This window comes from Manihot esculenta, chromosome 13, assembly GCF_001659605.2.
Source record: "Manihot esculenta cultivar AM560-2 chromosome 13, M.esculenta_v8, whole genome shotgun sequence".
Classification (NCBI taxonomy): Eukaryota; Viridiplantae; Streptophyta; class Magnoliopsida; order Malpighiales; family Euphorbiaceae; genus Manihot; species Manihot esculenta.
The window spans coordinates 1,144,668-1,164,605 of record NC_035173.2 but is presented as its reverse complement, the minus strand read 5'-3'; the positions used below and the strand labels follow the sequence as shown (position 1 = coordinate 1,164,605).

At 34.7% G+C, this 19,938-nt stretch overlaps 5 protein-coding genes and 1 long non-coding RNA gene across 7 annotated transcripts; 2 read left to right on the top strand and 4 right to left on the bottom strand.

The window, feature by feature from the left end:
* Window positions 1–892: 892 nt before the first annotated feature.
* LOC110629707 (auxin-responsive protein SAUR36) lies at window positions 893–1,631 on the bottom strand. Its single transcript, XM_021776797.1, has one exon. It carries the CDS (start codon window positions 1,615–1,617, stop codon window positions 1,120–1,122), a length of 498 nt encoding a protein of 165 aa, XP_021632489.1. The 5' UTR covers window positions 1,618–1,631; the 3' UTR covers window positions 893–1,119.
* Window positions 1,632–5,032: 3,401 nt separating this feature from the next.
* Window positions 5,033–6,543, top strand: LOC110629645. Its single transcript, XR_006348200.1, has 2 exons — window positions 5,033–5,198; window positions 5,695–6,543. It is a non-coding gene; the product is annotated as an uncharacterized LOC110629645 (long non-coding RNA).
* On the bottom strand, window positions 5,390–6,192 carry LOC110629643 (major pollen allergen Lig v 1). Its single transcript, XM_021776710.2, has 2 exons — window positions 6,005–6,192; window positions 5,390–5,907 (listed from the first exon to the last, which is right to left on the bottom strand). Exons 1-2 carry the CDS (start codon window positions 6,171–6,173, stop codon window positions 5,570–5,572), a joined length of 507 nt encoding a protein of 168 aa, XP_021632402.1. The 5' UTR covers window positions 6,174–6,192; the 3' UTR covers window positions 5,390–5,569.
* Window positions 6,544–7,111: 568 nt separating the features above from the next.
* LOC110629644 (glutaredoxin-C1) lies at window positions 7,112–7,716 on the bottom strand. Its single transcript, XM_021776711.2, has one exon. The coding sequence runs from the start codon at window positions 7,684–7,686 to the stop codon at window positions 7,270–7,272; it is 417 nt and encodes a 138-aa protein (XP_021632403.1). The 5' UTR covers window positions 7,687–7,716; the 3' UTR covers window positions 7,112–7,269.
* Window positions 7,717–8,973: 1,257 nt separating this feature from the next.
* Window positions 8,974–11,270, bottom strand: LOC110629809 (exocyst complex component EXO70B1). The gene has a single exon (XM_021776953.2). It carries the CDS (start codon window positions 10,931–10,933, stop codon window positions 8,996–8,998), a length of 1,938 nt encoding a protein of 645 aa, XP_021632645.1. The 5' UTR covers window positions 10,934–11,270; the 3' UTR covers window positions 8,974–8,995.
* Window positions 11,271–14,238: 2,968 nt separating this feature from the next.
* On the top strand, window positions 14,239–19,454 carry LOC110629810 (serine/threonine-protein kinase PBS1). 2 transcript variants are annotated; one of them, XM_043949617.1, is made up of 5 exons: window positions 14,239–15,050; window positions 15,517–15,782; window positions 16,650–16,839; window positions 18,079–18,470; window positions 18,579–19,454. In XM_043949617.1, exons 1-5 carry the CDS (start codon window positions 14,930–14,932, stop codon window positions 19,059–19,061), a joined length of 1,452 nt encoding a protein of 483 aa, XP_043805552.1. In that variant the 5' UTR covers window positions 14,239–14,929; the 3' UTR covers window positions 19,062–19,454. The 2 variants fall into 2 exon arrangements, with proteins under 2 accessions (XP_043805552.1, XP_021632646.1); XM_021776954.2 differs by having other exon boundaries at window positions 14,246–15,050; window positions 15,580–15,782.
* Window positions 19,455–19,938: the final 484 nt, after the last annotated feature.

Below are 19,938 nucleotides of genomic sequence, written 5' to 3'. Positions count from 1 at the left end.
TTTCAAACCAATAAATAAATTAAATAAGGAAACTTTTTTTTGAAAGGAATAAGGAAACTTAATTAAATTCCCAAAAATATTTGTATCAGCAATCTACTTTTCTTTTTAAAATTTGTAATAAGTACTAAATCCACATCATGAATAGCCATATTCTACCAGCTCCAGCTCCAGCTCCAGCTGCCTTTTCTTTTCTATTTGTTTAAGCTCTGCCCAATGCTTACCCATTTCTTCGTCTACCTTCTAAATGTCAAATCAAATTTTGGTTTTAAGTAACTATTTTCTTCTTCAATACTAAATAATTAATTATTACTTTCAATTATGTATTTATTAAAAAAATTCAATTTAACTTATTTTTTAATTTTATGCAAAAAAAAAGAATATTTAACTGATAAAATCATTTATTCTATATTCTTCAGTAATATTTACGCACAATAATTTTATAGATTTGATCTCTATCATTTCCAAAATAAAATTCATCGATGTGACCATTGTTTCACATTTAATCAATAAATTAATGTACACGTCGCTAAATAACTAATTATATCTTGACAGCAAATTCTATTCTATCAATAATTTAATTACTGTTTTTTTTTTTTTTCACTATGTATACATCATTTAAAGTTTTATTACGGCCAAATTACAGCCAGCGAAAATTGATCCAAAGACCTTCGGAGTGGGACCCATATATCTTATTATCACGCTAAACGAGTCTTAGCAAATGAAATAGTTATTTGTGTTTGAACAAAATATTAAATTATTTTTAAAAAAATCACTCCCGCTATTAAAAAGAAAGAATAATTTTTTTGTATTTTAAAAATTATAGTAAAAAATTTATATATATAAATTTATTAATAAAAATATTTTTTAAATATAAATTATTTTCTTAATAATATAGCTGCAATTTGAAATTTTATTATTTTGAAAGACTATTACAGGAACTATTAATAAACTTAGTGATACTGGAGTGGCCTTTTTGGCTTATCATGTATACAAGACCTTGATCACCATACCTACAATATTATTTAACAAATTAAGGCCAAAAATTAAAATGCCCTTTTCTTCTTTGGACCTTTTTTAATTAAGGTGAAAAAACAAAACAAAAAGTATATTCCTCAGCTTTCAGAACTTATTCATAGCAATCATTCGAGCGGGCTTGCGACGGCGATAAGCGGATGAGGAGGAGAAACCACATCCCCGAGGATTCGTTTCCTGGCTAAGATCTTCATCCATAGCCATAAGCATCTTGTAGAAGAGGTCAACGTTGCATGGGAGTTCAAGAGGGCCTTCTGAGTTGTAACCATATTCTGATTCTGCTTCTTCAAGTAGGATCTTGAAAAGTGGGTGATTTGCATATTCAGTCTTTATTACAAATCTTTGTTTCTGGGCTCCAACGTAAACTGAGAAGCATCCTTCAGGAGCTACTTGTCTCTTCTTTCTTGAGTTTTTCTCATCATCTTCTACCATTGAAGCGTGAAGCCGTGGCCATGATTTGCTCTTATGTGTTAAAGAACGAACGATTGTTGATGTTTTCTTGCTGTTGCGTCCCAAGGATTTGCATCTCTCCCATGTTTGGATGATCAAATTTGATTTCCTTCCTTTTCCTGTACTCACTTCCATTCACTATATATATATATATATATATATCTTTAACTTGGAAAAAAACACACAACTACAACAAAAGAGAAAAGAAAAGAAAAGAACGCCTAATATGAACAAATTATCCTCTATCATAAACCAAGTGAAACATGACCTTCATGCTTGGCCTTATTGTTGAGCTAGCTCATGTATCTATCAAAATAAGCAGAGAAACTTGAGATCACGCAAAGTAATGATAGAAAACAAACCAAGAACAAATAAGAATTTTCAGAAAGAGAAGAAGAAGAAGAAGAAGAGAGAAGCTCTGAATTGGGTGCTGCAATTATTCTTGAAGAGAGGACAAACATAGGCGAAAGAGATGATGCAATTGGCCAGTATATATAAAGCCCAATTGGAGAAGCATTCTCTATTTAAACAATAATTAAGTAAAGAGCCCACTTCAATGTGAAAGGTCTACCTCTTATTTTACATTGTATTTATCTTTTAATTAATCAATTAATTGGATAAAAGCCTACTTGATACGTCCTTGCAATGGCATGAAGAAGAGGCTAAACAAGTGGCAGTTTCATCTAGATATAGAAATGTCACCATAATCATGGAAGTGGAGGCGCAGGTCTTACTTTTGTTAGGGTCTTGTAATATTTTGTGGCATCTCATGAAGAATTTTGTTTATTTTTTTCTATTAACTTTAAAAAGTGAATTATTAGATGATTAAGTGCTTTCTCTTCATGGCTGAATGAAATGATAGTGGACCTAGCTAGCTACTTAACCTCCCATTAAATTAGTGGGTTTCATTTATTCTCACCGTTGGAAAAAAAGGGAAAATGTAATTTTAATTATGTTAGATTAATTTGTAAATAAATGGTATTTGATAATTAGAGATCTAGAAAATAGAGTTTTACACGAATTCTCAAAACTTGGAAAAACTCGATCTGAGAGGAGAGTGTTTCTCTCCTTTTATTCTTTTTCTTTGTCTGCCAGGAACGTGTCATGGCCTTACTTCCATTGGGCCATCTGTCTCTGCCATACTGATACGAACGTATGAGAGTATCAGGTCTCTGTTCCATGCGTAACGGCTATTTAATTCTCCTCTGGTACGCTTGCGGATGACCCACCAGGCGGATGGGCTGGTCCTGAGAGCGTCGTTGGGAATACCTTGCACATCAAGGCATCTGATAAAGTCTGCAACTCCATGAAAGTCTTATAGTTGAGGACATGCTCCCTCGGGTTGCCAGCTTCGTCATATGCTGCCATAGGTGACATCATAAACTTCTTCGGTACAGTCTCTTGCTGCACCCATTTCGAGAAGGGTGAAGAGGTAGGCAAGAGAGCTTGGTTGGGGTCCTTCGCCCCCAGCTCGACCAAGAGCTGCTCCCTCATTCTCTGCAGCTTTTGATCTACACTTTCTTCCTCCTGTCTGGGTCTCTTCTCCAGACGGTATTCCTCCTCCTAGGCTTCACTTCCCGTCCTTCTAGTTGTCCCGGCAGAATAACTATCTGCCCCATCGTTCTCTATCAACTCCCTCACCCTTCTTCCATGAACTCTAGCCTCTGGTTCTTCTTCTCCCCCGACTATTTTCCTTTCTCCAGTTTCTCTGCTGTTTGTTTGAGGATGGTTGAAGGTAGGATGGGGCTCGTTGGTTTGGGGTTCTTCTATCACCGGCAACACGTTCATTGGGGTATTGAGTCCCCTTTACTGCATCATCTGCCCCAACCAGTGAGCTGTGTTTTATAGTTGAAGGGTCATAGCTTGGAGATCCTGGTTGGATAAGGTAACTTCGGGTGCGTTTCCTGCCGGGTTCTGCAAGGAGCTAAAGGGGATCGGTGTTTGGTTGTTGGGAGTCATGGGGCTGGAGAAAGAGAACTGTTGCCCCTCCTGAACAGAGCTCAGATCGTTAGGGGTATTAGGAATGTTGTTTTCGTTATAGTTAGCCATTGTGGATCTTAGTGAGTGTTCTAAGAGTGGAACTCCGGCGATGAAAAGATCTCTTTTGTTCCCATAGACGACACCAATTGATGATTTGAGATCCAGAAAATAGGGTTTTACAAGGGTTCTCAAAGCTTGGAAAAACTTGGTCTAAGAGGAGAGTGTTTCTCTCCTTTTATTCTTTTTCTTTGTCTGCCAGGGATGTGTCATGGCCTTACTTCCATTGGGCCACCTGTCTTTGCCATACTGATACAGACGTACGAGAGTATCAGGTCTCTGTTCCATGCGTAACGGCCATTTAATTCTCATCTGGCACGCATGCGGATGGACCCATCAGGCGGATGGGCTGGCCACCTTCCTTCTTCCGGGCTGGGCTGGAAGATGAGATTAAGGCTGAGCCTAGAGGAGATATGATCATTGGGCCGAAAAGGCTGGGCCGGCCTGATTGAGAAATCTGGATGGAGTCCGGTCTTAAGGCTGAGCGGGCTGGACCTGGTTCATGTGGGAGACTTGAGGGTCTCCAAGTAATGGGCTGTCGTTATGGGTCTGGTCTCAAACCGGGGTGGAGAAATCCAGCAGTAATCAGTATTTAATAATTCCAAAGAAGATTTAAAAAAAAAGAAATTGACTTTATTGCTTAATTTTGAAAATGTGAAAAAAGATTGTGGAAATAGAAATTGACTTCATGATATGTGGCGTAATACTTCTTATTAAAGTTGGATTCATCAGAATCTCGTTGTATCTTCTACAATCAATACATTACAAACTATAATTAATTACTTTGTTGATTTTTCAATTCAACTATATATTAATATTTTAATTTGTTAATTAATTAATTTAAAAACAGTTGTTTGAATTATTCCATGCATAAAAAAGCTTAGTTCAAATCTATTTATCTAATCCGGTCTTCGTAATAAAAAATAAATTTGAAAATGCATTGCTTGATAAGCAGCTATGAGTTTTAAAAAATTAATAATAAATATAGGAAAATAACCAATAAATTTTTTTAAAAAAATCCTATTAAATTGTAATTAAATTATTGACTATGCCATAACTAATAATTGAGTAAATAGGTATTTTATTAATCAGCTTTAGCTAAGTGGCATGTAATGTCTATAAGGTTATGAGGCCTTGGTTTGAAATCAATTAGAGGTTATTATATTAAAAATTTTGCACATAATTTATGTAATTTCTTTCAAATTTAACATATTTAATTACTTCTGAAAAATTCAAAACAATTAAATGTTTTTTTTTAATTAATTTCATTCATCACAATAAAATCTGATTCTCTCTTTTTAGATTTTGAAAAACCAGAAATGGCTCAATTATGGAGATATACACTTTTAACTTTTGATCCGTCCAAGATCAACAGATAAGACATTCTGGGTTACATCAGTTCAAATTCAGGGCCCTGAAAACTGTAGTACGACGTCGTATCCAAAGTGCAAGTTGCTTTCATTTCTAATCAATGGTAACATTTCCCCCTTTAATCACATATCTAATACTTCAATACCTTAATGTAATTTCCACTTTGTTGAAATGTTTGATAAATGTCTATTTTCTGTTAAACAGGTGTCGTTTGCCCAGATTTGCGACCAATCTAACTCCAATTCGAACAATATCTCTTGTCAATTCTCCTGCAGAACAGCTAAGAATCTCATGTCAAAATTTTAAAGGTATCTACTTTGTTGCTGTATCCTGGAAGCTTGTCTTAAATAGCAAACTGCCAACATGTCAGATCTTTATTTGGATTAGCAACTTGCCATCATTTGAGTTTCCTGTTCTGTTGTTATTTCTAATTTCATTAAATTTTTGCATTTGGGTACAATCTATCATTTTTTGCAAAGAGTATAATAGATAGCTATAATGATCTTATCAAGGGAATCCACTTATATTTCTATACCCATCTGTTTTTTCAATACAATAACATATCAAATACAAACCAGTTTGAGATGATAAATGAAGAAATCTATTATGGGTTTTGATTCTGAGGTCTATCCAAGTTCTTGGCCATTGAAGAATTGCAGGAACTTGGCAACTCATGGCTTTAATTTCCACACAAGATATCATTTCTTTTGGCTGGCCTGAAACTTAATGCATTCAAGCTGTAAATGCAGTGATTATCTTGCTTCGACTTGACAGATACCTCATTAGCTGTTGTCTTTAAACCAGGAACATCGCAAGCTGAAGATGAGCTGCTAATTACACTTGCCTGGCATAAAGATTCAATTGCTGAGCCATCTACACAATCAACACCTTCAACTTGTGGTACTTCCAGTTTATATATCCCATATCTGTCTGTTGTTCTGTTCACTGAGAAGTTTATCTGCTCTGCTGTTTTAGGTGACTCTGCTTTGAATTTGCACTGGACATGAACATCCACACCTGAAACCAATAACAATGAAAAAAGTTTTAGCTTTCCTTTTTTTTTTTTTTTTTTCTGATTGTAATGCATAATAGAGCTTCACTGTTAGGCCAATACCTGGCAAGAAGTAGCTGTGTCTAGAGAAAATATTAGTGGAGCAAGTATCACAGTAAACAACACCAACAACACTGATACTGGAGGTGGGATTTGCAGGCTGAGCAAGTAATGAAAATGGGTTAGCAAAAAAAGTTGCAACAACAAGAAGAAGAAAACAGATTGGAGCCATGGGAGAAGTAGAGAGAAGCTTCTACAAGAGGATCATCACCTAAACTTGAGTTTGGTAATTTAAACAAGTGAATGAATTATTGATTGAGCAAATACTGAGCCCGTGAGTAGTTGAAGAGAAATGGTTTTATTTTATTCACTAGAAAACAAAGACATGTGAAGAGGCATTGTGGAAGGCTGTGAAGAGAAAGGGTCTGGTCTGCAAACTCTGTAGAGGATTGACAGGTAGTGGAGGACTGATTTGGAGAACATATTTTTTTGTCTCAGGTACAAGTAATGAAAAGGACATTATTGCTGGATGAGAAGATTGGAATTTATTGATGTTCTGTATACTTTGAATTTGATGGCTGGTTTTTCTTGCTTTGCTGACTCATTATTGTTTCTTGTTCTGTGTAAAAAATTTCATTTTGCTTCTCATTAAGTGTTTGTAATTAGATTAAAAGAATTGCTACCAGAAGCACCGTGTAGATGATGTATGTATGCAGTGGAGAATAAATGTCACATCATATGGGTTGATAAAGATCTATAAATTTTGTCTTTTAAAAAAAAAAAAAGAGAAGATTAGAGTGGAACTTGGGTCAATCACATTCCTATGTAATAATTCTGAAGAATGTATGGGCCCCAGTGTATAGATCTCTTTGTGGTTTGAAAGCCCAAAAGTTAGTGTTTCTCCTTCATCCGCTCAAACATCTTCTTTCTACCACCATAAACAAGGCTTCCCATTATTAGGGGTTTTCACCTGAGATAAAATAAATCATTAAAAAAATTAAAACTATCCACTAATTTTTTTTTAGAGGAGCATTTGCTTAAATATATGAATTGGAAAAAAATATTAATATTTTACTGGAATAAATTAATAGTAATTAATTACTTTCTCTCATCCATATATAACAAAAACTCTTTTATGCTAATGCTCTCTACATCATATACAAGGCAGCATGGATCAATTATATCTCTTGATAAACCATCAATTACAAAAGTTAGAAGCCTCATAATTAATCTCAGTTCTCTCATGATATTTAATATTATACAGTAGATAATATCCGCTTTCTTTTTCCAAAAATTAATAAAAGAAAAAAAGAAAAAGAAGAAGAAAATCAGAGCCAGAGAGCTCCAGCTTCCTTGAGAAGAGGGACTAGGGTTCCATTGATATGAGAAGCCATGACTCTATCCATAGCACCAATAAGCTTCCCACCAATGAAAACCACTGGAACTACATTTGAATAATTCCCAACAAGCCTCATTAATGCTCTCTCAATATCCTTCCCTCTTGGCTCCTGGTCAAGCTCATACACAGTAGGGTTCACACCCATCCCACACAACAACCTCTTCACCGTATGGCACATGCAGCAGCTGCTCATACTAAATATCACTACAGCACTTTCGGAGGCCAACCTCACCACCCTCTCCAATGCGTCTGAACCACCCATCATCTCTCTTATCGCCGCCGTTGGAGGCACATAGAAACCCCATGAAGATGATGACTCTGCAAACTGCTGATACTGGTACTGCATATTGAAGAATTTTCAGAAACTCACGATGAGTTAGTGGTCAAATTCAAGAAGATGGTTAGTGGGGTTTATATATATATGGTGGTGGTAGGGGAGGGTATAATGGTAATAATATATAATAATGAGTTTGTCTGCTGTTGTCGCAGCGCATGCGTTGAGTAGCTTATGGTTTTTCGCTTAGAACGATAATTGTCATGTCCATAGAAGACATCATGTGTGCACTTGTAGAAAAGTGTCAGGTGTAGAAGGCGGCTACGAGTTTTTTGTCTACTCTACAAAAGTATCACAAGAATTCAAGAACTTGTTTCAGGAAGAATCAGGATGCGTTTTTTACTTGGCCTGCTTTCTTTCTTTCATGCAACCTACAGCCACCGACACTTTCATGTAAATCTGGTCAAGAACCAGTTCAATAATCTTAAGGAACCATGCTTGATCCTTAATCTGGTTCGATCGAAACTGGACATGGACTGGACAGGTCTAGTTTCATGTGAGACATGGTTACAGGCTTTTATGTAGAAGAAAAAGAGATTTATACAGACGGCTGCTTTGGTCCTTGCTGTCGGAATATGTTTGGGTTTGAAAAGGTATGGCTTTTGCATGGTGACGTGACCATTATCATCATCATTAAACAGCCATGCTTATCGTCAAGTTCAAGAATTCCATGAGACGGCCTGCATTGTTGCGGATTCTTGTAAACAACAAAGCAAACAGTATATAATTTGGGGAACTATGGTAAAAGAAAAAGTCATTAAAAGAACATTAGCACTGTTAATTTAATCAAGTAATTAATCTTTAATATCCAATGAAATTAATTTTTTTAAGCATATATAAGATTTCATTCATATATATTGACTTGTTTATATATTTATACTCATAAGAATTTCTCAATTATTTATAGTTGCACATAATATATTATTGTCCGGTGGCATGGCATGTTCATAATAAAAATTTTATCCTTTTAACATCATCTCATAAAAATAGAAAAATTTATTTCTTTATTTATATTAAATTAAAAGCCACTTTTTGTATGATAATCTATTTATAAATTTCTTAACATAACTCCATTTATTATATTTTGAAAAAAAATAAAATTTATTACTTTTATTATAGATTGAAAAAAAAGAAAATTTCCCATAAGAATGAAAATAAAAACTAGTTTCATCACGACAAAGAAAATTGAAGGCTAAGGAGATCTCAGTATCTTGATCTAAATAAAAAGATATCTTAAACAAATTTCTGAAAAATCTATAAAAATCAACAAAATTTACATTGAAATAGGGTTGAGAAAAACATAACAAATTGAATGAACAGATCAATAAAAAAAGGCCAATCTATTGATTCTCTTTCTTTTCTTCCATTTTGTGTTTATACTAATTATGATCTCCTCGCGATTGATTATGGGTATTCCATCAAACAATTCATCAATCAATTTCTCAATATCTTCCGGTTGGTACTTTACATACTTCTCCGTTTGCCTACCCCCCGACAAACACTGCTGGAACCGCCCCAGAAATGATCGGTAAGCCGGGATAACCACCGCCGATATCGAAACCCGTAGCTCAGACTGTAGCTGCTTATCGGTCACTATCCATGTGCTCTGCGTCTTGTGTATCTCATCAAGCATGGAGTTGAACATCTTGAATCTCTCCTTCAATACATGCTTCACCACCTTCCCATGTACCAGCAACCCTGCATGGCTCAGACACTGCAATAATATGCTCCATGACTCTCTTGTATATCCCTTATGGTATTGTCTCAGATCGGTTGTTCGCTTTTTACACCAATTTGCTCCAATTGTGTGGTTAGTCTCTGTGGATCCTTTGATCTTTTGAAGAATATATCTTCCATTGTTCATCAAGAACACGTAGCGCAACGCTGGGTCTCTGTAGAATTTAGATTTCATTTCAAGATTTTCATCAAGCAAATCTATTATAATGTTCAGCTGCATTGAAAAAGGAGACGTTTTTGGCTTGCCATCTTCATTTGCGTCTTCTGTGATCTCTCCATCAGGCTGGTTGCACTTTCCGGCGCCGGCATTTCCCTCCTCCATTTTCTGGTGGTCAAGGAAGACTTGTTCCAACGTATCCTTATACTCACAGGCGTATTTTAGATAATTCATGGTGTAGCGAGTCAAGGGGTGAACTGCACCACTTGGAACTGGAGTTCTCGTATGGTCTCTTCTAATGGAATACTCAAGGTCACTGAAAATGCTCACGGCTGCTTCTCCGAGCAAGCTTTTGGCAGCGCAGATGTCCCCTTTTAAGTCCCTGGGATGATTAGTAGTATCAATGACAGGAATCATTTCTGTCAAGGTCTCGTACATGTCCAAGAACTTGAATAGTTTCTCAGCAGATTGTTTCGTCAAGGCAACAGCTTCTGCGAAATTGAGAAACCTTGTGGTTACTGCAAAAGCAACATCGCTGAATAATCTTTTGGACACTGATGGATATTCTGAAAAGATAGAGTTGCAAAGCTTCATCTCTCGAGAGAAGAGAACCGAGTAACAACGGCTGAGGATGTCAATCCATGCAGTGATTTCTCCTTCCAGATTTTCCCACTGCATCCTCTGCACATCTTCAATGCTTGTATGGGTGAGTCCAAGCTTATCCAATTCGTGGTTGAATACATCATTTCTTATCATGTTATAAGCCATGCAGCATTCTTTCTCGTAACCCAATGAGATCATCGCAGTGGCAATTCTATTCATTTTGGAGATTGATACTAGGGAATAAGCAGGGAACTCTTCTTCTTGAACGCCTCCTCGATCGGAGTTTTCGTGTTGATGGGTACCGAAAGGTGGCTGTTTTGAAGCCTTTGGGGTCTTGGGATCTGAAGAATTGTTTTGGTTTTGATTGTGAATGCCACTCTCAAGAATTGTTCGAAATTCACTGTCCAACAATGACATCGAATGATGCAAAGCACTGCTTGATCTATTGAGAGGAGTGGCTATTAATGGATGAGTTTTGAATCCGCTGAATAAACTTGTCAATCTGGAAATACGGATTAAACATTCATAGAATGACAAGTCTTTTTCTTGGTTTTTGGAATCACACTTAGCCAAATTCTTTTCAACAATTGTCAAAAACGATTCAACAGAGTTTGGAACCTCCGGTGGATTAAAATTATATTTTGTCTCCGACAACGTCTCAAGAAACCGATCAACATCATCCAGAACCTGAGAGAGGCTTAGTTCAGGAGCAGGCTCCTCCTCCATAGGATCAGCTGGTTCATTTGCTGCAAAATCATCCATGGGAGGATGGTGACAGTGCCTTTGTGTGTATCAAACAGAGAATCTGTATGGGATTGCAGAAGGAAGGAAGAGACATGAAGAATGATGGAGAAAGGGAAGGAGAAGAGGAAGAATTGATCTTTTTTTTTTTTTTCAAGTTTTTGTATGATTGATGCTAAAATTTGTTTGGAGGAGAGAAGAGGGAAACTGGAAAGAACGTGTAATTTTAGTTATTGACAGTTAGTTATCGGAAGAGGTGGACAGGGACAGCTCATTGACCGTTGAGAAGAAGGTCGTGCTTCCCATGTTCATCTGTTGTTTAAAATCCTGTTCAATACTATAAAGATTTTTATTTATCTATAAATTGCTGTTAATAAAAAAAAACATTTTATTTATTTTTGTTCATTAAATGTTTCTTTCTTTATTAGCAAGTTTGCTAAAAATACAAATTAGATTTAATTAAATATTTTCATTTATTTTTTTTATCTAACTTGATAAAATATAAACTCTAATTTTATGCACTCCGATACTTAGTCTGGTGGAAAGTGTATTCTGATAAATCTGAGAGGTCTAAGATTCGATTCCCCCAACCCCTATTTCAAAAAAAAAAAAAACTCTAATTTTATTACAAATTAATAATTAGAGTACTATATTGGCTTATGAAATTACAAAAAAAGATTAATTTTTTATTTTTTCATGTCAATTTCAAATATAGACTTGTGAAATTATTTTCATATTTTGAAAACTAGTAGTGGGCCATATAAATCGAGGCCCAAAACTCAATCTTTAGACATCTACACCCTCAACTTTACTGGGTAACAGCATTAGGCCTTTGAGCTATTTCCCTTTTTATACTTCTCAAAAAAAAAAAAAAAAAAACAATGGGTAAGAAAATGGTGAAAATATATTTTGTACATATTAATTAAAAAACGTAAAATTAATTTAAAATTATATTTAATATTTTCTAACTATTATAATCGCAAAATAACTATAAAAAATATCTCTCATGGCCTAAAGACATCAACACAACTTCTGCAAGTTTGTAACTGCTGCATTAAGTTAGATGGAAACATAATGGCAAGCCACTAAAAAAAGTAAAAATATAATGAATATTTTATTCAATTTTTATCGTCATTAATATCTAATTATATTGAATAAATTTTTAAATATAAATATAAAAAAACTTGATATAAGCAATTAAATATTCATCTTAAAGTTTCTGCAAAATTGGTTACAATAAATTGAAATTTATAAAAGCTGCAACCAAAAACAAGTGTTGAAGCATTAATAGATGTCCTATGGCATTGCGCGAGGGCCAGCAAGAAATCAACCAAACAATAATTAAAAAACCAGGAAAATTCAAGGAAAGAAGGTGTAATAAATAAAAAGATGAAAAACTTGGTTGGATTTGCAGGACAACACAGGTCCAGAACTTTACATGAACAAACAGAATTACCTCCCAGCTGGCACTTGTTGTCAGAAAGTCACCAATTTTGATGGGCTTTCAAGTTTCCCTTCAATTCTCAGCAACCAAACCATACTTTATATAATTTCAAAAAAAAATAATAATAATAAGAGCTATTTGAAATACTAAAATTGGTATCTAAAAATTAAAGTTTTTTTAATATTTTTGTTTGTTTTGTACTTTTTTTATTTAAAAATGATTAAAACAAAAATCCAATTTTGATGTGGCACCATGCCTTGAATGGTTGTGTTAATGGGAATCTTCCTTTAGTTGAGGCATGAGCTGTGATCTCATGTGTTCTATACTTGACCTTACTTCATTGGATATCACAAATACATTCTATGGATAAGTGTTTTTCAGTTTAGTTGAGAAATAAAAGACAAAAAAAGGGATTTGTTATTCAGTCAACAATATCTTCTCATTTTTATTTGTTGTTGATGGAGTCTAGACTGTCAGTGAGTAGCTCTTGGATGATTCACACACACAATCACTTGTAACAACCTTTTTGATTTTGTGGTTCAGGATTAAAAAAAAATTATTTAGATCGAATTATATAAATTTTGAGATTTTATGTGAATTTCACTCTTATTTTATATATAAATTAATTTAACTATATATTTTTTAAAGTTAATTATTCTTTAAGTGATTAAAATGTTCATAAATTTAGATTAATTATTATTTAATTGAATTAAATCGAAACCAATTATATTAGAAACAAAAATCTTTAGGGTTAAGATTAGACAAAAATGGGAATTTAAAGAAAGAGAATGTTTTACCAAGTCTAATGTGTAATTTTTCTCATGGAATATTGTCGGTGGCACTTTATCACCACAATTATACAAATCGAATGGTCCAAATTTTACAAGGGCAAACTTGGCATTGCAATTTCATTTTCACCCCACTTGGGTTTCAATTTCATTTTCTTGGAATCCATTTAATAATATAAAAAATATTTTTTTTACCAAAAATATATATATATATATATATGTTTAAGGCGTAGACTTAGTCACATTATCCATTAATTTTTATATTTTTTATTTTTATTATGAGAAAGAGATAAAAAAAACTACCAATTGTATTTTAGGTATTTAGTCATTACCCGATTCATATTTTACTTTAAAAAAAAAAAGATTTTCATACAATTTTTTTTAGCATGCAACTCAATTACATTTATTAAAGTTTAGTGGGTAAAATGTAGAGAAAGTGATTGATCAAGAAAAACTAATTTAATAAATATTATTTTACAATGCAATTATTAAATTATGAACCTCTAAAAGTTTGAAACTTGAATTAGAAGTGATGATTACATGTGTTTATCTAAATTCAATTTTCTGTTTTAATCCAAACAGCATTTACATAAATTGTCACATCACATCATTTGAGGTAATACTTAATTATCGCTCATAATCTTTTATTTGAATCCTCATTCATTATTTTATTTAATTACAAAAGCATATTATTATTCATATGAAACTCGTTTTTATAAAATTAATTTTACTAGAATTTGATTAAAATCTATACAATCGAGATAGGGATTTAAAGCATTTTTCTTACGTGGTCAAAAAGGAAAGGAAATTAAATTAGTGCGTGCCGGGTACGGAGTGTGAAAATGAATTAACAATTAAATAAATATCTAAATTATATCCATTTAAATTTATGAAAAACTATATAATTTATATGAAATTTAATTTATTTTTATAATAAAATAAAAATTACTTCGTTTAGATCAATTAATTATAGAAATTCCCTGATTTACAGATATTTTGAGAGTAATTTATGATTTCATATAAGATGCCACCACAATTTATGCTGGAACAGGAGGCCACCGATGGTTCTTCATTAGTTCCGTCAGTTCCGGCAATTGACACGTACGCGTTATCCTCTGTAATGTAAAATTACGGTCTTTCATTTTCATTCTTTTGTCAAATCCACTGTTAAACCCTTTTCTTCGGAAACAAACAGCCAAAGCACACAGAGTGAGAATAAGAACAATAATATGAATGGTCAAAGAAACGGAGGAGAAGGGCAGAAGAGGAAGATAATGGATGTAATAAAGTAAGCAGCGTGTAATCTACAGTGATGGTTGTAAACGAAACCCAAGACAAAGTTCAGCCGGCTCGGCTTCTTTATAAGCCCACTTCTGTTTCACGGCCACCAATTCTCTCTCTTTCTTTCTTTATTTTCTTTACCCTTTCTCGCATCACTACTACCAAGCAATTTATACCTTACATAAGATAGATTGTCCTGTCTATTTTTTTTTTAATCTCCTGTTTATATTTAATCTTCTCTGTTATTGCTATTGGTCGTTTCCTCTGCTTGGATTCCTTTGCTTTGCCCTTTGACCCTTCGCATACAAGAAGAGAAGCTATACCCACCAGACTTTTTCTAGTTCTTGTGATGGGATTTTTGTTAAAGAGACTAAAGACTTGATTTTTAGATTATGTGCTTTTGATCAAGTTTGTTTGGATGCATCTACGAGTTCTCAGGATTTGAAGAGAAGAGAAGGCTTTTTTTTTGTTTTATTTATTTTTTGATAAATTGATTTTGAGGAGATGGGTTGTTTTCCTTGTTTTGATTCGAGAGAAGAAGAGACTCTGAATCCACAGAAGGAATCCGATGATCGAAAGCGAAGCTTGCCTGCTGAGTCTTCTAACATTTCCAAATTATCTTCTGGTTGGTTTTTATTTTTATTTTCTCATTATTTATTTATCATGTCATCGCTTGATCTGATCTGGGTACTTCTGATTGTCTTTTCATTTTATCATGTCATTGGTACTTGATGGATTGCTTTCATGAAAATGTTAGAGCTTTAGATTTTAGGCTTTTCTTTCTCGTAGACCCCACCAGATTTTGATTCAATTTATAAAGGTACCAATTTCTTTAGTGAAAAGAGATCTTCTGATCAATGGGTCGATCTGGTTGATTGGAGATGAGAAGCTTAGAGAGCTTCGAGTGTTTCGCTAACTTGGGAAAACCATTTTTAGCTAAATATGGCAATCAAAATCAGTTATAGTCGCTTTATTCCTTTGAACTTTGCATCTCACTGCCAGTATAGCTCAATTGAGATTTTCTTTGCCATTGCAAAGCAACTATTTTATTGACCTCACTGTTTATTATGCCCTTGAATTATCAATCTCAGCTTCTGCTTGGCAGTATAATCACAGTTTTCCGACGGAATTCTTTGATGGGGTGAAATTTGCAGGTGCTGATAGGCTTAGAAGCAATGGTAGGTCAAAAAGAGAGTTAGCATTACCAAAGGATGGATTACCTGGTGGCAATATTGCAGCTCAGATATTTACTTTCCGTGAGCTTGCAGCTGCAACAAAAAATTTTAGGCCGGAGTCTTTCTTAGGAGAAGGGGGATTTGGCCGTGTATATAAAGGGCGTCTTGAGAGCACTGGTCAGGTAAATTCTCTGGACAGCTTCAATTCTATACATTTCCCCTTTCATCTATGAATATATCTTTGCCCTAGTCAAGAGAGCAATAAGACCAAGAATCTTAAATCGGAACATCTCATGATGATTTTTTAAAGCATTTCATTTAAAGGAAAATATAATGGTGCAACTTTCATTCTAGTGATTGATTCCCAATTTTACTAGCAAATTTCAATCTTGAGGATAGAGGTGTTTGCCTTGGCATCTTGCTAACATCCATTTCGAATGAAATATGTGATGAGGAATTGAGGTTTTGTCTCAGGTTGCATATGCCCTTGAACATGAAGCTTTTGTCAAAAAAGAATGTCAGCATAAAACTCAGAGATATAAGCATGGTTCTTAAACTTTTCTGTAATTTTTGTATTATTCTAAAGTTCTTGATCAAATATGACATTTTTATCCACCTTCCATTACTGGAAAGTCACTACGAGAAGCTATTGATTTTTGGCTTTCTTTATTCCAGTTGATCATTGATGATGACTTTTCTCTTTTCAAGTTTTAGAGTAGTTAACAATTGGCCCGTACTGTTTCCAAAAAAAAATGCCCATACTAGGGCACTAAGCTTGTTGATGTTTTGCACCTATTATCAGCTGTTTTCACTATAAATGTTTTGAATTTCAAGCCAAGAGAGCAGCTGGAGACAATTTTTGTAACCAAAGAGTATTGTTGTGGTTGGCTCAAATTTATTAAAGTTTGGCAGGCATAGACTTTAAGATTTGAATTTTGAAATTCTTTTTCGTACATATAGGAGCTAGCAACTTCATCACTGTGGCTTGGGAAGTAGTTTCATAGTTGAGGTGATTTTGGTCTCTCTTAACTTTCTTTATTTATTTACAGGTTGTTGCTGTTAAACAATTGGATAGAAATGGCCTCCAGGGTAATAGGGAATTTCTAGTAGAGGTTCTCATGCTCAGCCTTCTACATCACCCTAATCTTGTGAACCTGATTGGCTATTGTGCTGATGGAGACCAAAGGCTTCTTGTCTATGAATTTATGCCCTTGGGATCATTGGAAGATCACCTTCATGGTAATCTTTTTAACCTACATCTCTGAACTTATGATTTCACTTTTGCCATTTTCATTTATTTGTCCTATTAAATTGCATTATGTTCCTCTGCAACTATTTGACCTTAATAGAAATCAATCATGCTGTAATGGTGAATACTAGTCATTGAAGTATGATAAAAAAGATGGTGCATGTTGCTGAGAACTCAAAGTAAAAGAAATGAAAATCTCTAAGATAGATTCTCTATGATAATGGAGCACGGAAAGCATGATCTTTGTACTAGGTTAGCTAAAAAGTTTGCCTTTTAAGTTTGGTTAAAACAAAATTGGACTTAGTAAAACCTGTTGGCATTTCATTCTGTTGATGGGAAGTACAATTGTACATGGAAAACCTGATGGATGTTTCTCTCTCTCTTTGTCTATGTTTCATTTTCCATTCTCTTATCTTTAACTTTTGGCACTGTCCAAGTTTTTCAGCTGAAGCCCATTCAAGGAATTTGGTACAGTTTCATTTAGACTTCATATATGTAGTCTTCATTAAACATGAATTAAATATCGATATCAATTCTTGACCTATTACATGAAGAAAATAGATGTAGTTTCTTTAACTGAGATGAGTTGACTTCTTAACTGGAATCTCAGCATATGTTGTGAAAGTGTATATCCTTTGTCCTACATCAACAAATCTTAACTAGATTCAGGAAAGAAGGAAATCAGTATTCTTGACTGGGGATGAGGAGTTCAAATATTTGCTAGAACAATTGTCACCTTATTTTCAAGATATTAGAAGCTAGATATTACAGTTAAAGAACTCATGAGCACATATTTTCAGTTAGATAATTGTTCTCATGAAAACAACATGAACTGCTTGTTGCTGTTGGCCACGAATTCAAGTTATCTGACATTGATCAGCCACTAAAACTTTTCTGTTGGGATAAATCTAAAGACCCACTCATGAGTCGCATCACATTTGCTAACAGGAGGATGTATATTGATTTTAGGACTAAAAAAGGAGCTATAACCCTGGAAAATTTTTGCATGATTCTTTTCTAATAGCTTGCATTTACCAGGTAAGTTTTTTGAGTATGGAAGTATTACTCTTTTGCCATAATATTATTTGTGTGCACAGGTGAAGAAGCATAAAAAAAATCGTACTTGAGATTTGGTTTAAATGTTTGGTTAAGTTGGTGCTTAGCTTTATACAAATCTACCTATTGTTTATTGCCAAGAACTGACTAATTTTTTTATCGTTATTTTGCAGATCTTCCACCAGATAAAGAACCTCTTGATTGGAACACAAGAATGAGGATAGCAGCAGGTGCTGCTAAAGGTTTGGAATACCTGCATGATAAAGCAAATCCGCCTGTTATATACAGGGATTTCAAGTCATCCAACATTTTGCTTGATGAAGGATTTCACCCAAAGCTTTCCGACTTTGGGCTTGCCAAGCTTGGCCCTACTGGAGACAAGTCACATGTTTCCACCAGAGTTATGGGCACTTATGGATACTGTGCTCCTGAATATGCCATGACTGGACAATTGACTGTTAAATCTGACGTCTACAGTTTCGGGGTAGTCTTTTTAGAGCTGATTACTGGACGTAAAGCCATTGACAGCTCTCAACCACATGGAGAACAGAACCTTGTCTCATGGGTATCACACTTAACCTGTAGCATAGCCTATCCTCTTATATTCTTGTCTTTTTGGCATTATGTTGTGTCTCTTGTAATAATTGTGGACAATGATTTAATGGATATGCAGGCTCGTCCATTATTCAATGATCGTAGGAAATTTTCGAAATTGGCAGATCCACGATTGCAGGGGCGTTATCCAATGAGGGGACTCTACCAGGCTCTAGCAGTGGCTTCCATGTGCATTCAGGAACAGGCTGCAGCACGTCCTCTCATTGGGGATGTGGTCACTGCTCTCTCTTATTTGGCAAACCAGGCATATGAACCTAATTCAGCTGGGCATGGCCACCGAGGTTCTGCTGATAAAGATGAGAAAAGAAATAGAGATGAGAGAGGCGGACAGTTATCGAAGAGCGAGGAAGGGGGAAGATCTGAACGCAGATGGGACTTGGATGGGTCCGAGAAAGAAGATTCTCCGAGAGAAACCGCTAGAATGTTGAACAGAGACTTGGATAGAGAACGAGCTGTTGCTGAGGCTAAGATGTGGGGAGAGAATTGGCGAGAAAAACGACGACAAAGTGCTCAAGGTAGTTTTGATGGCAGTAATGGATAGTACCCAGGTTCTTACTTCTAACCAAGAATCATGAACAAGCATTGGAAGCTAAACTTTGAGCTGGTCTACCCCATATGACTTGTCTTTCCATTTTTATCTTTTGATCTTCTTTTTCTCATATTACCTTTTTTTCTTGATACGTAGAACAAGAAGATGATTATGAAGTAGAAAAAAAATCCATAATCTCGAGTGTACATTATCTACCAGGAGAGCAAGATAAGAACAACACGTATTTATAAAAATTTTGAGAGTAAACAAGTCTGAGTCATGTTCTGCATTGCTCTTGTATGTTGCTCATGAGCCAAACCAAAAAAAAAAAAAACATTTTCTTCTTCCTGCACTTTGTAGTCTTCTTCAATGGCATTTTAGCGACCAATCTATGTTATTTTATCAGATTGATGTATGCATTACCATCTTAAAATAATTTCACGGTTTGCAATTTGCACGCATGAACGACTCATGTTACTTCCCCATGACAATTCATGCCAAACCTCGCGTCTTCTGTCTGGAGCTGGTTTGGTTATTTAATATTTGGCATCAAATAGGGTTTAAATTCGGCATTTCTTACTCTTGAAAACTACTAACATTACTAAGCCACAGGTCTACTGGTGCTTAGAGCTGATCATTTTTTTTCCATGTGGGTAAGCCAGTGTTTGGTTTATAGTTCCAAACCGATTCGAAATTTTGTGTCTAGTAAAGTTATCATGGACATTTTATCAAACTGGGGATCTACCATAGAAATGTTCAGAATAAGCAACCATATAAATAACTGGAATATTTGATACATGAAATTCCAAAATATTATATTCTATCCTATTTGTTGCAGTAAAATGAAGATCATGGGAGAGAATTAATAGCATCTCTTCTCAGCATTTTC

Coding starts and splice junctions, on each gene's coding strand:
- LOC110629707 (XM_021776797.1), bottom strand. CDS start 1,617: ATGGAAGTGAGTACAGGAAAAGGAAGGAAATCAAATTTGATCATCCAA.
- LOC110629643 (XM_021776710.2), bottom strand. CDS start 6,173: ATGGCTCCAATCTGTTTTCTTCTTCTTGTTGTTGCAACTTTTTTTGCT. Junction 5,908..6,004: donor ACACAGCTACTTCTTGCCAG/GTATTGGCCTAA, acceptor TATTGGTTTCAG/GTGTGGATGTTCATGTCCAG.
- LOC110629644 (XM_021776711.2), bottom strand. CDS start 7,686: ATGCAGTACCAGTATCAGCAGTTTGCAGAGTCATCATCTTCATGGGGT.
- LOC110629809 (XM_021776953.2), bottom strand. CDS start 10,933: ATGGATGATTTTGCAGCAAATGAACCAGCTGATCCTATGGAGGAGGAG.
- LOC110629810 (XM_043949617.1), top strand. CDS start 14,930: ATGGGTTGTTTTCCTTGTTTTGATTCGAGAGAAGAAGAGACTCTGAAT. Junction 15,783..16,649: donor GTCTTGAGAGCACTGGTCAG/GTAAATTCTCTG, acceptor ATTTATTTACAG/GTTGTTGCTGTTAAACAATT. Junction 16,840..18,078: donor ATTGGAAGATCACCTTCATG/GTAATCTTTTTA, acceptor GTTATTTTGCAG/ATCTTCCACCAGATAAAGAA.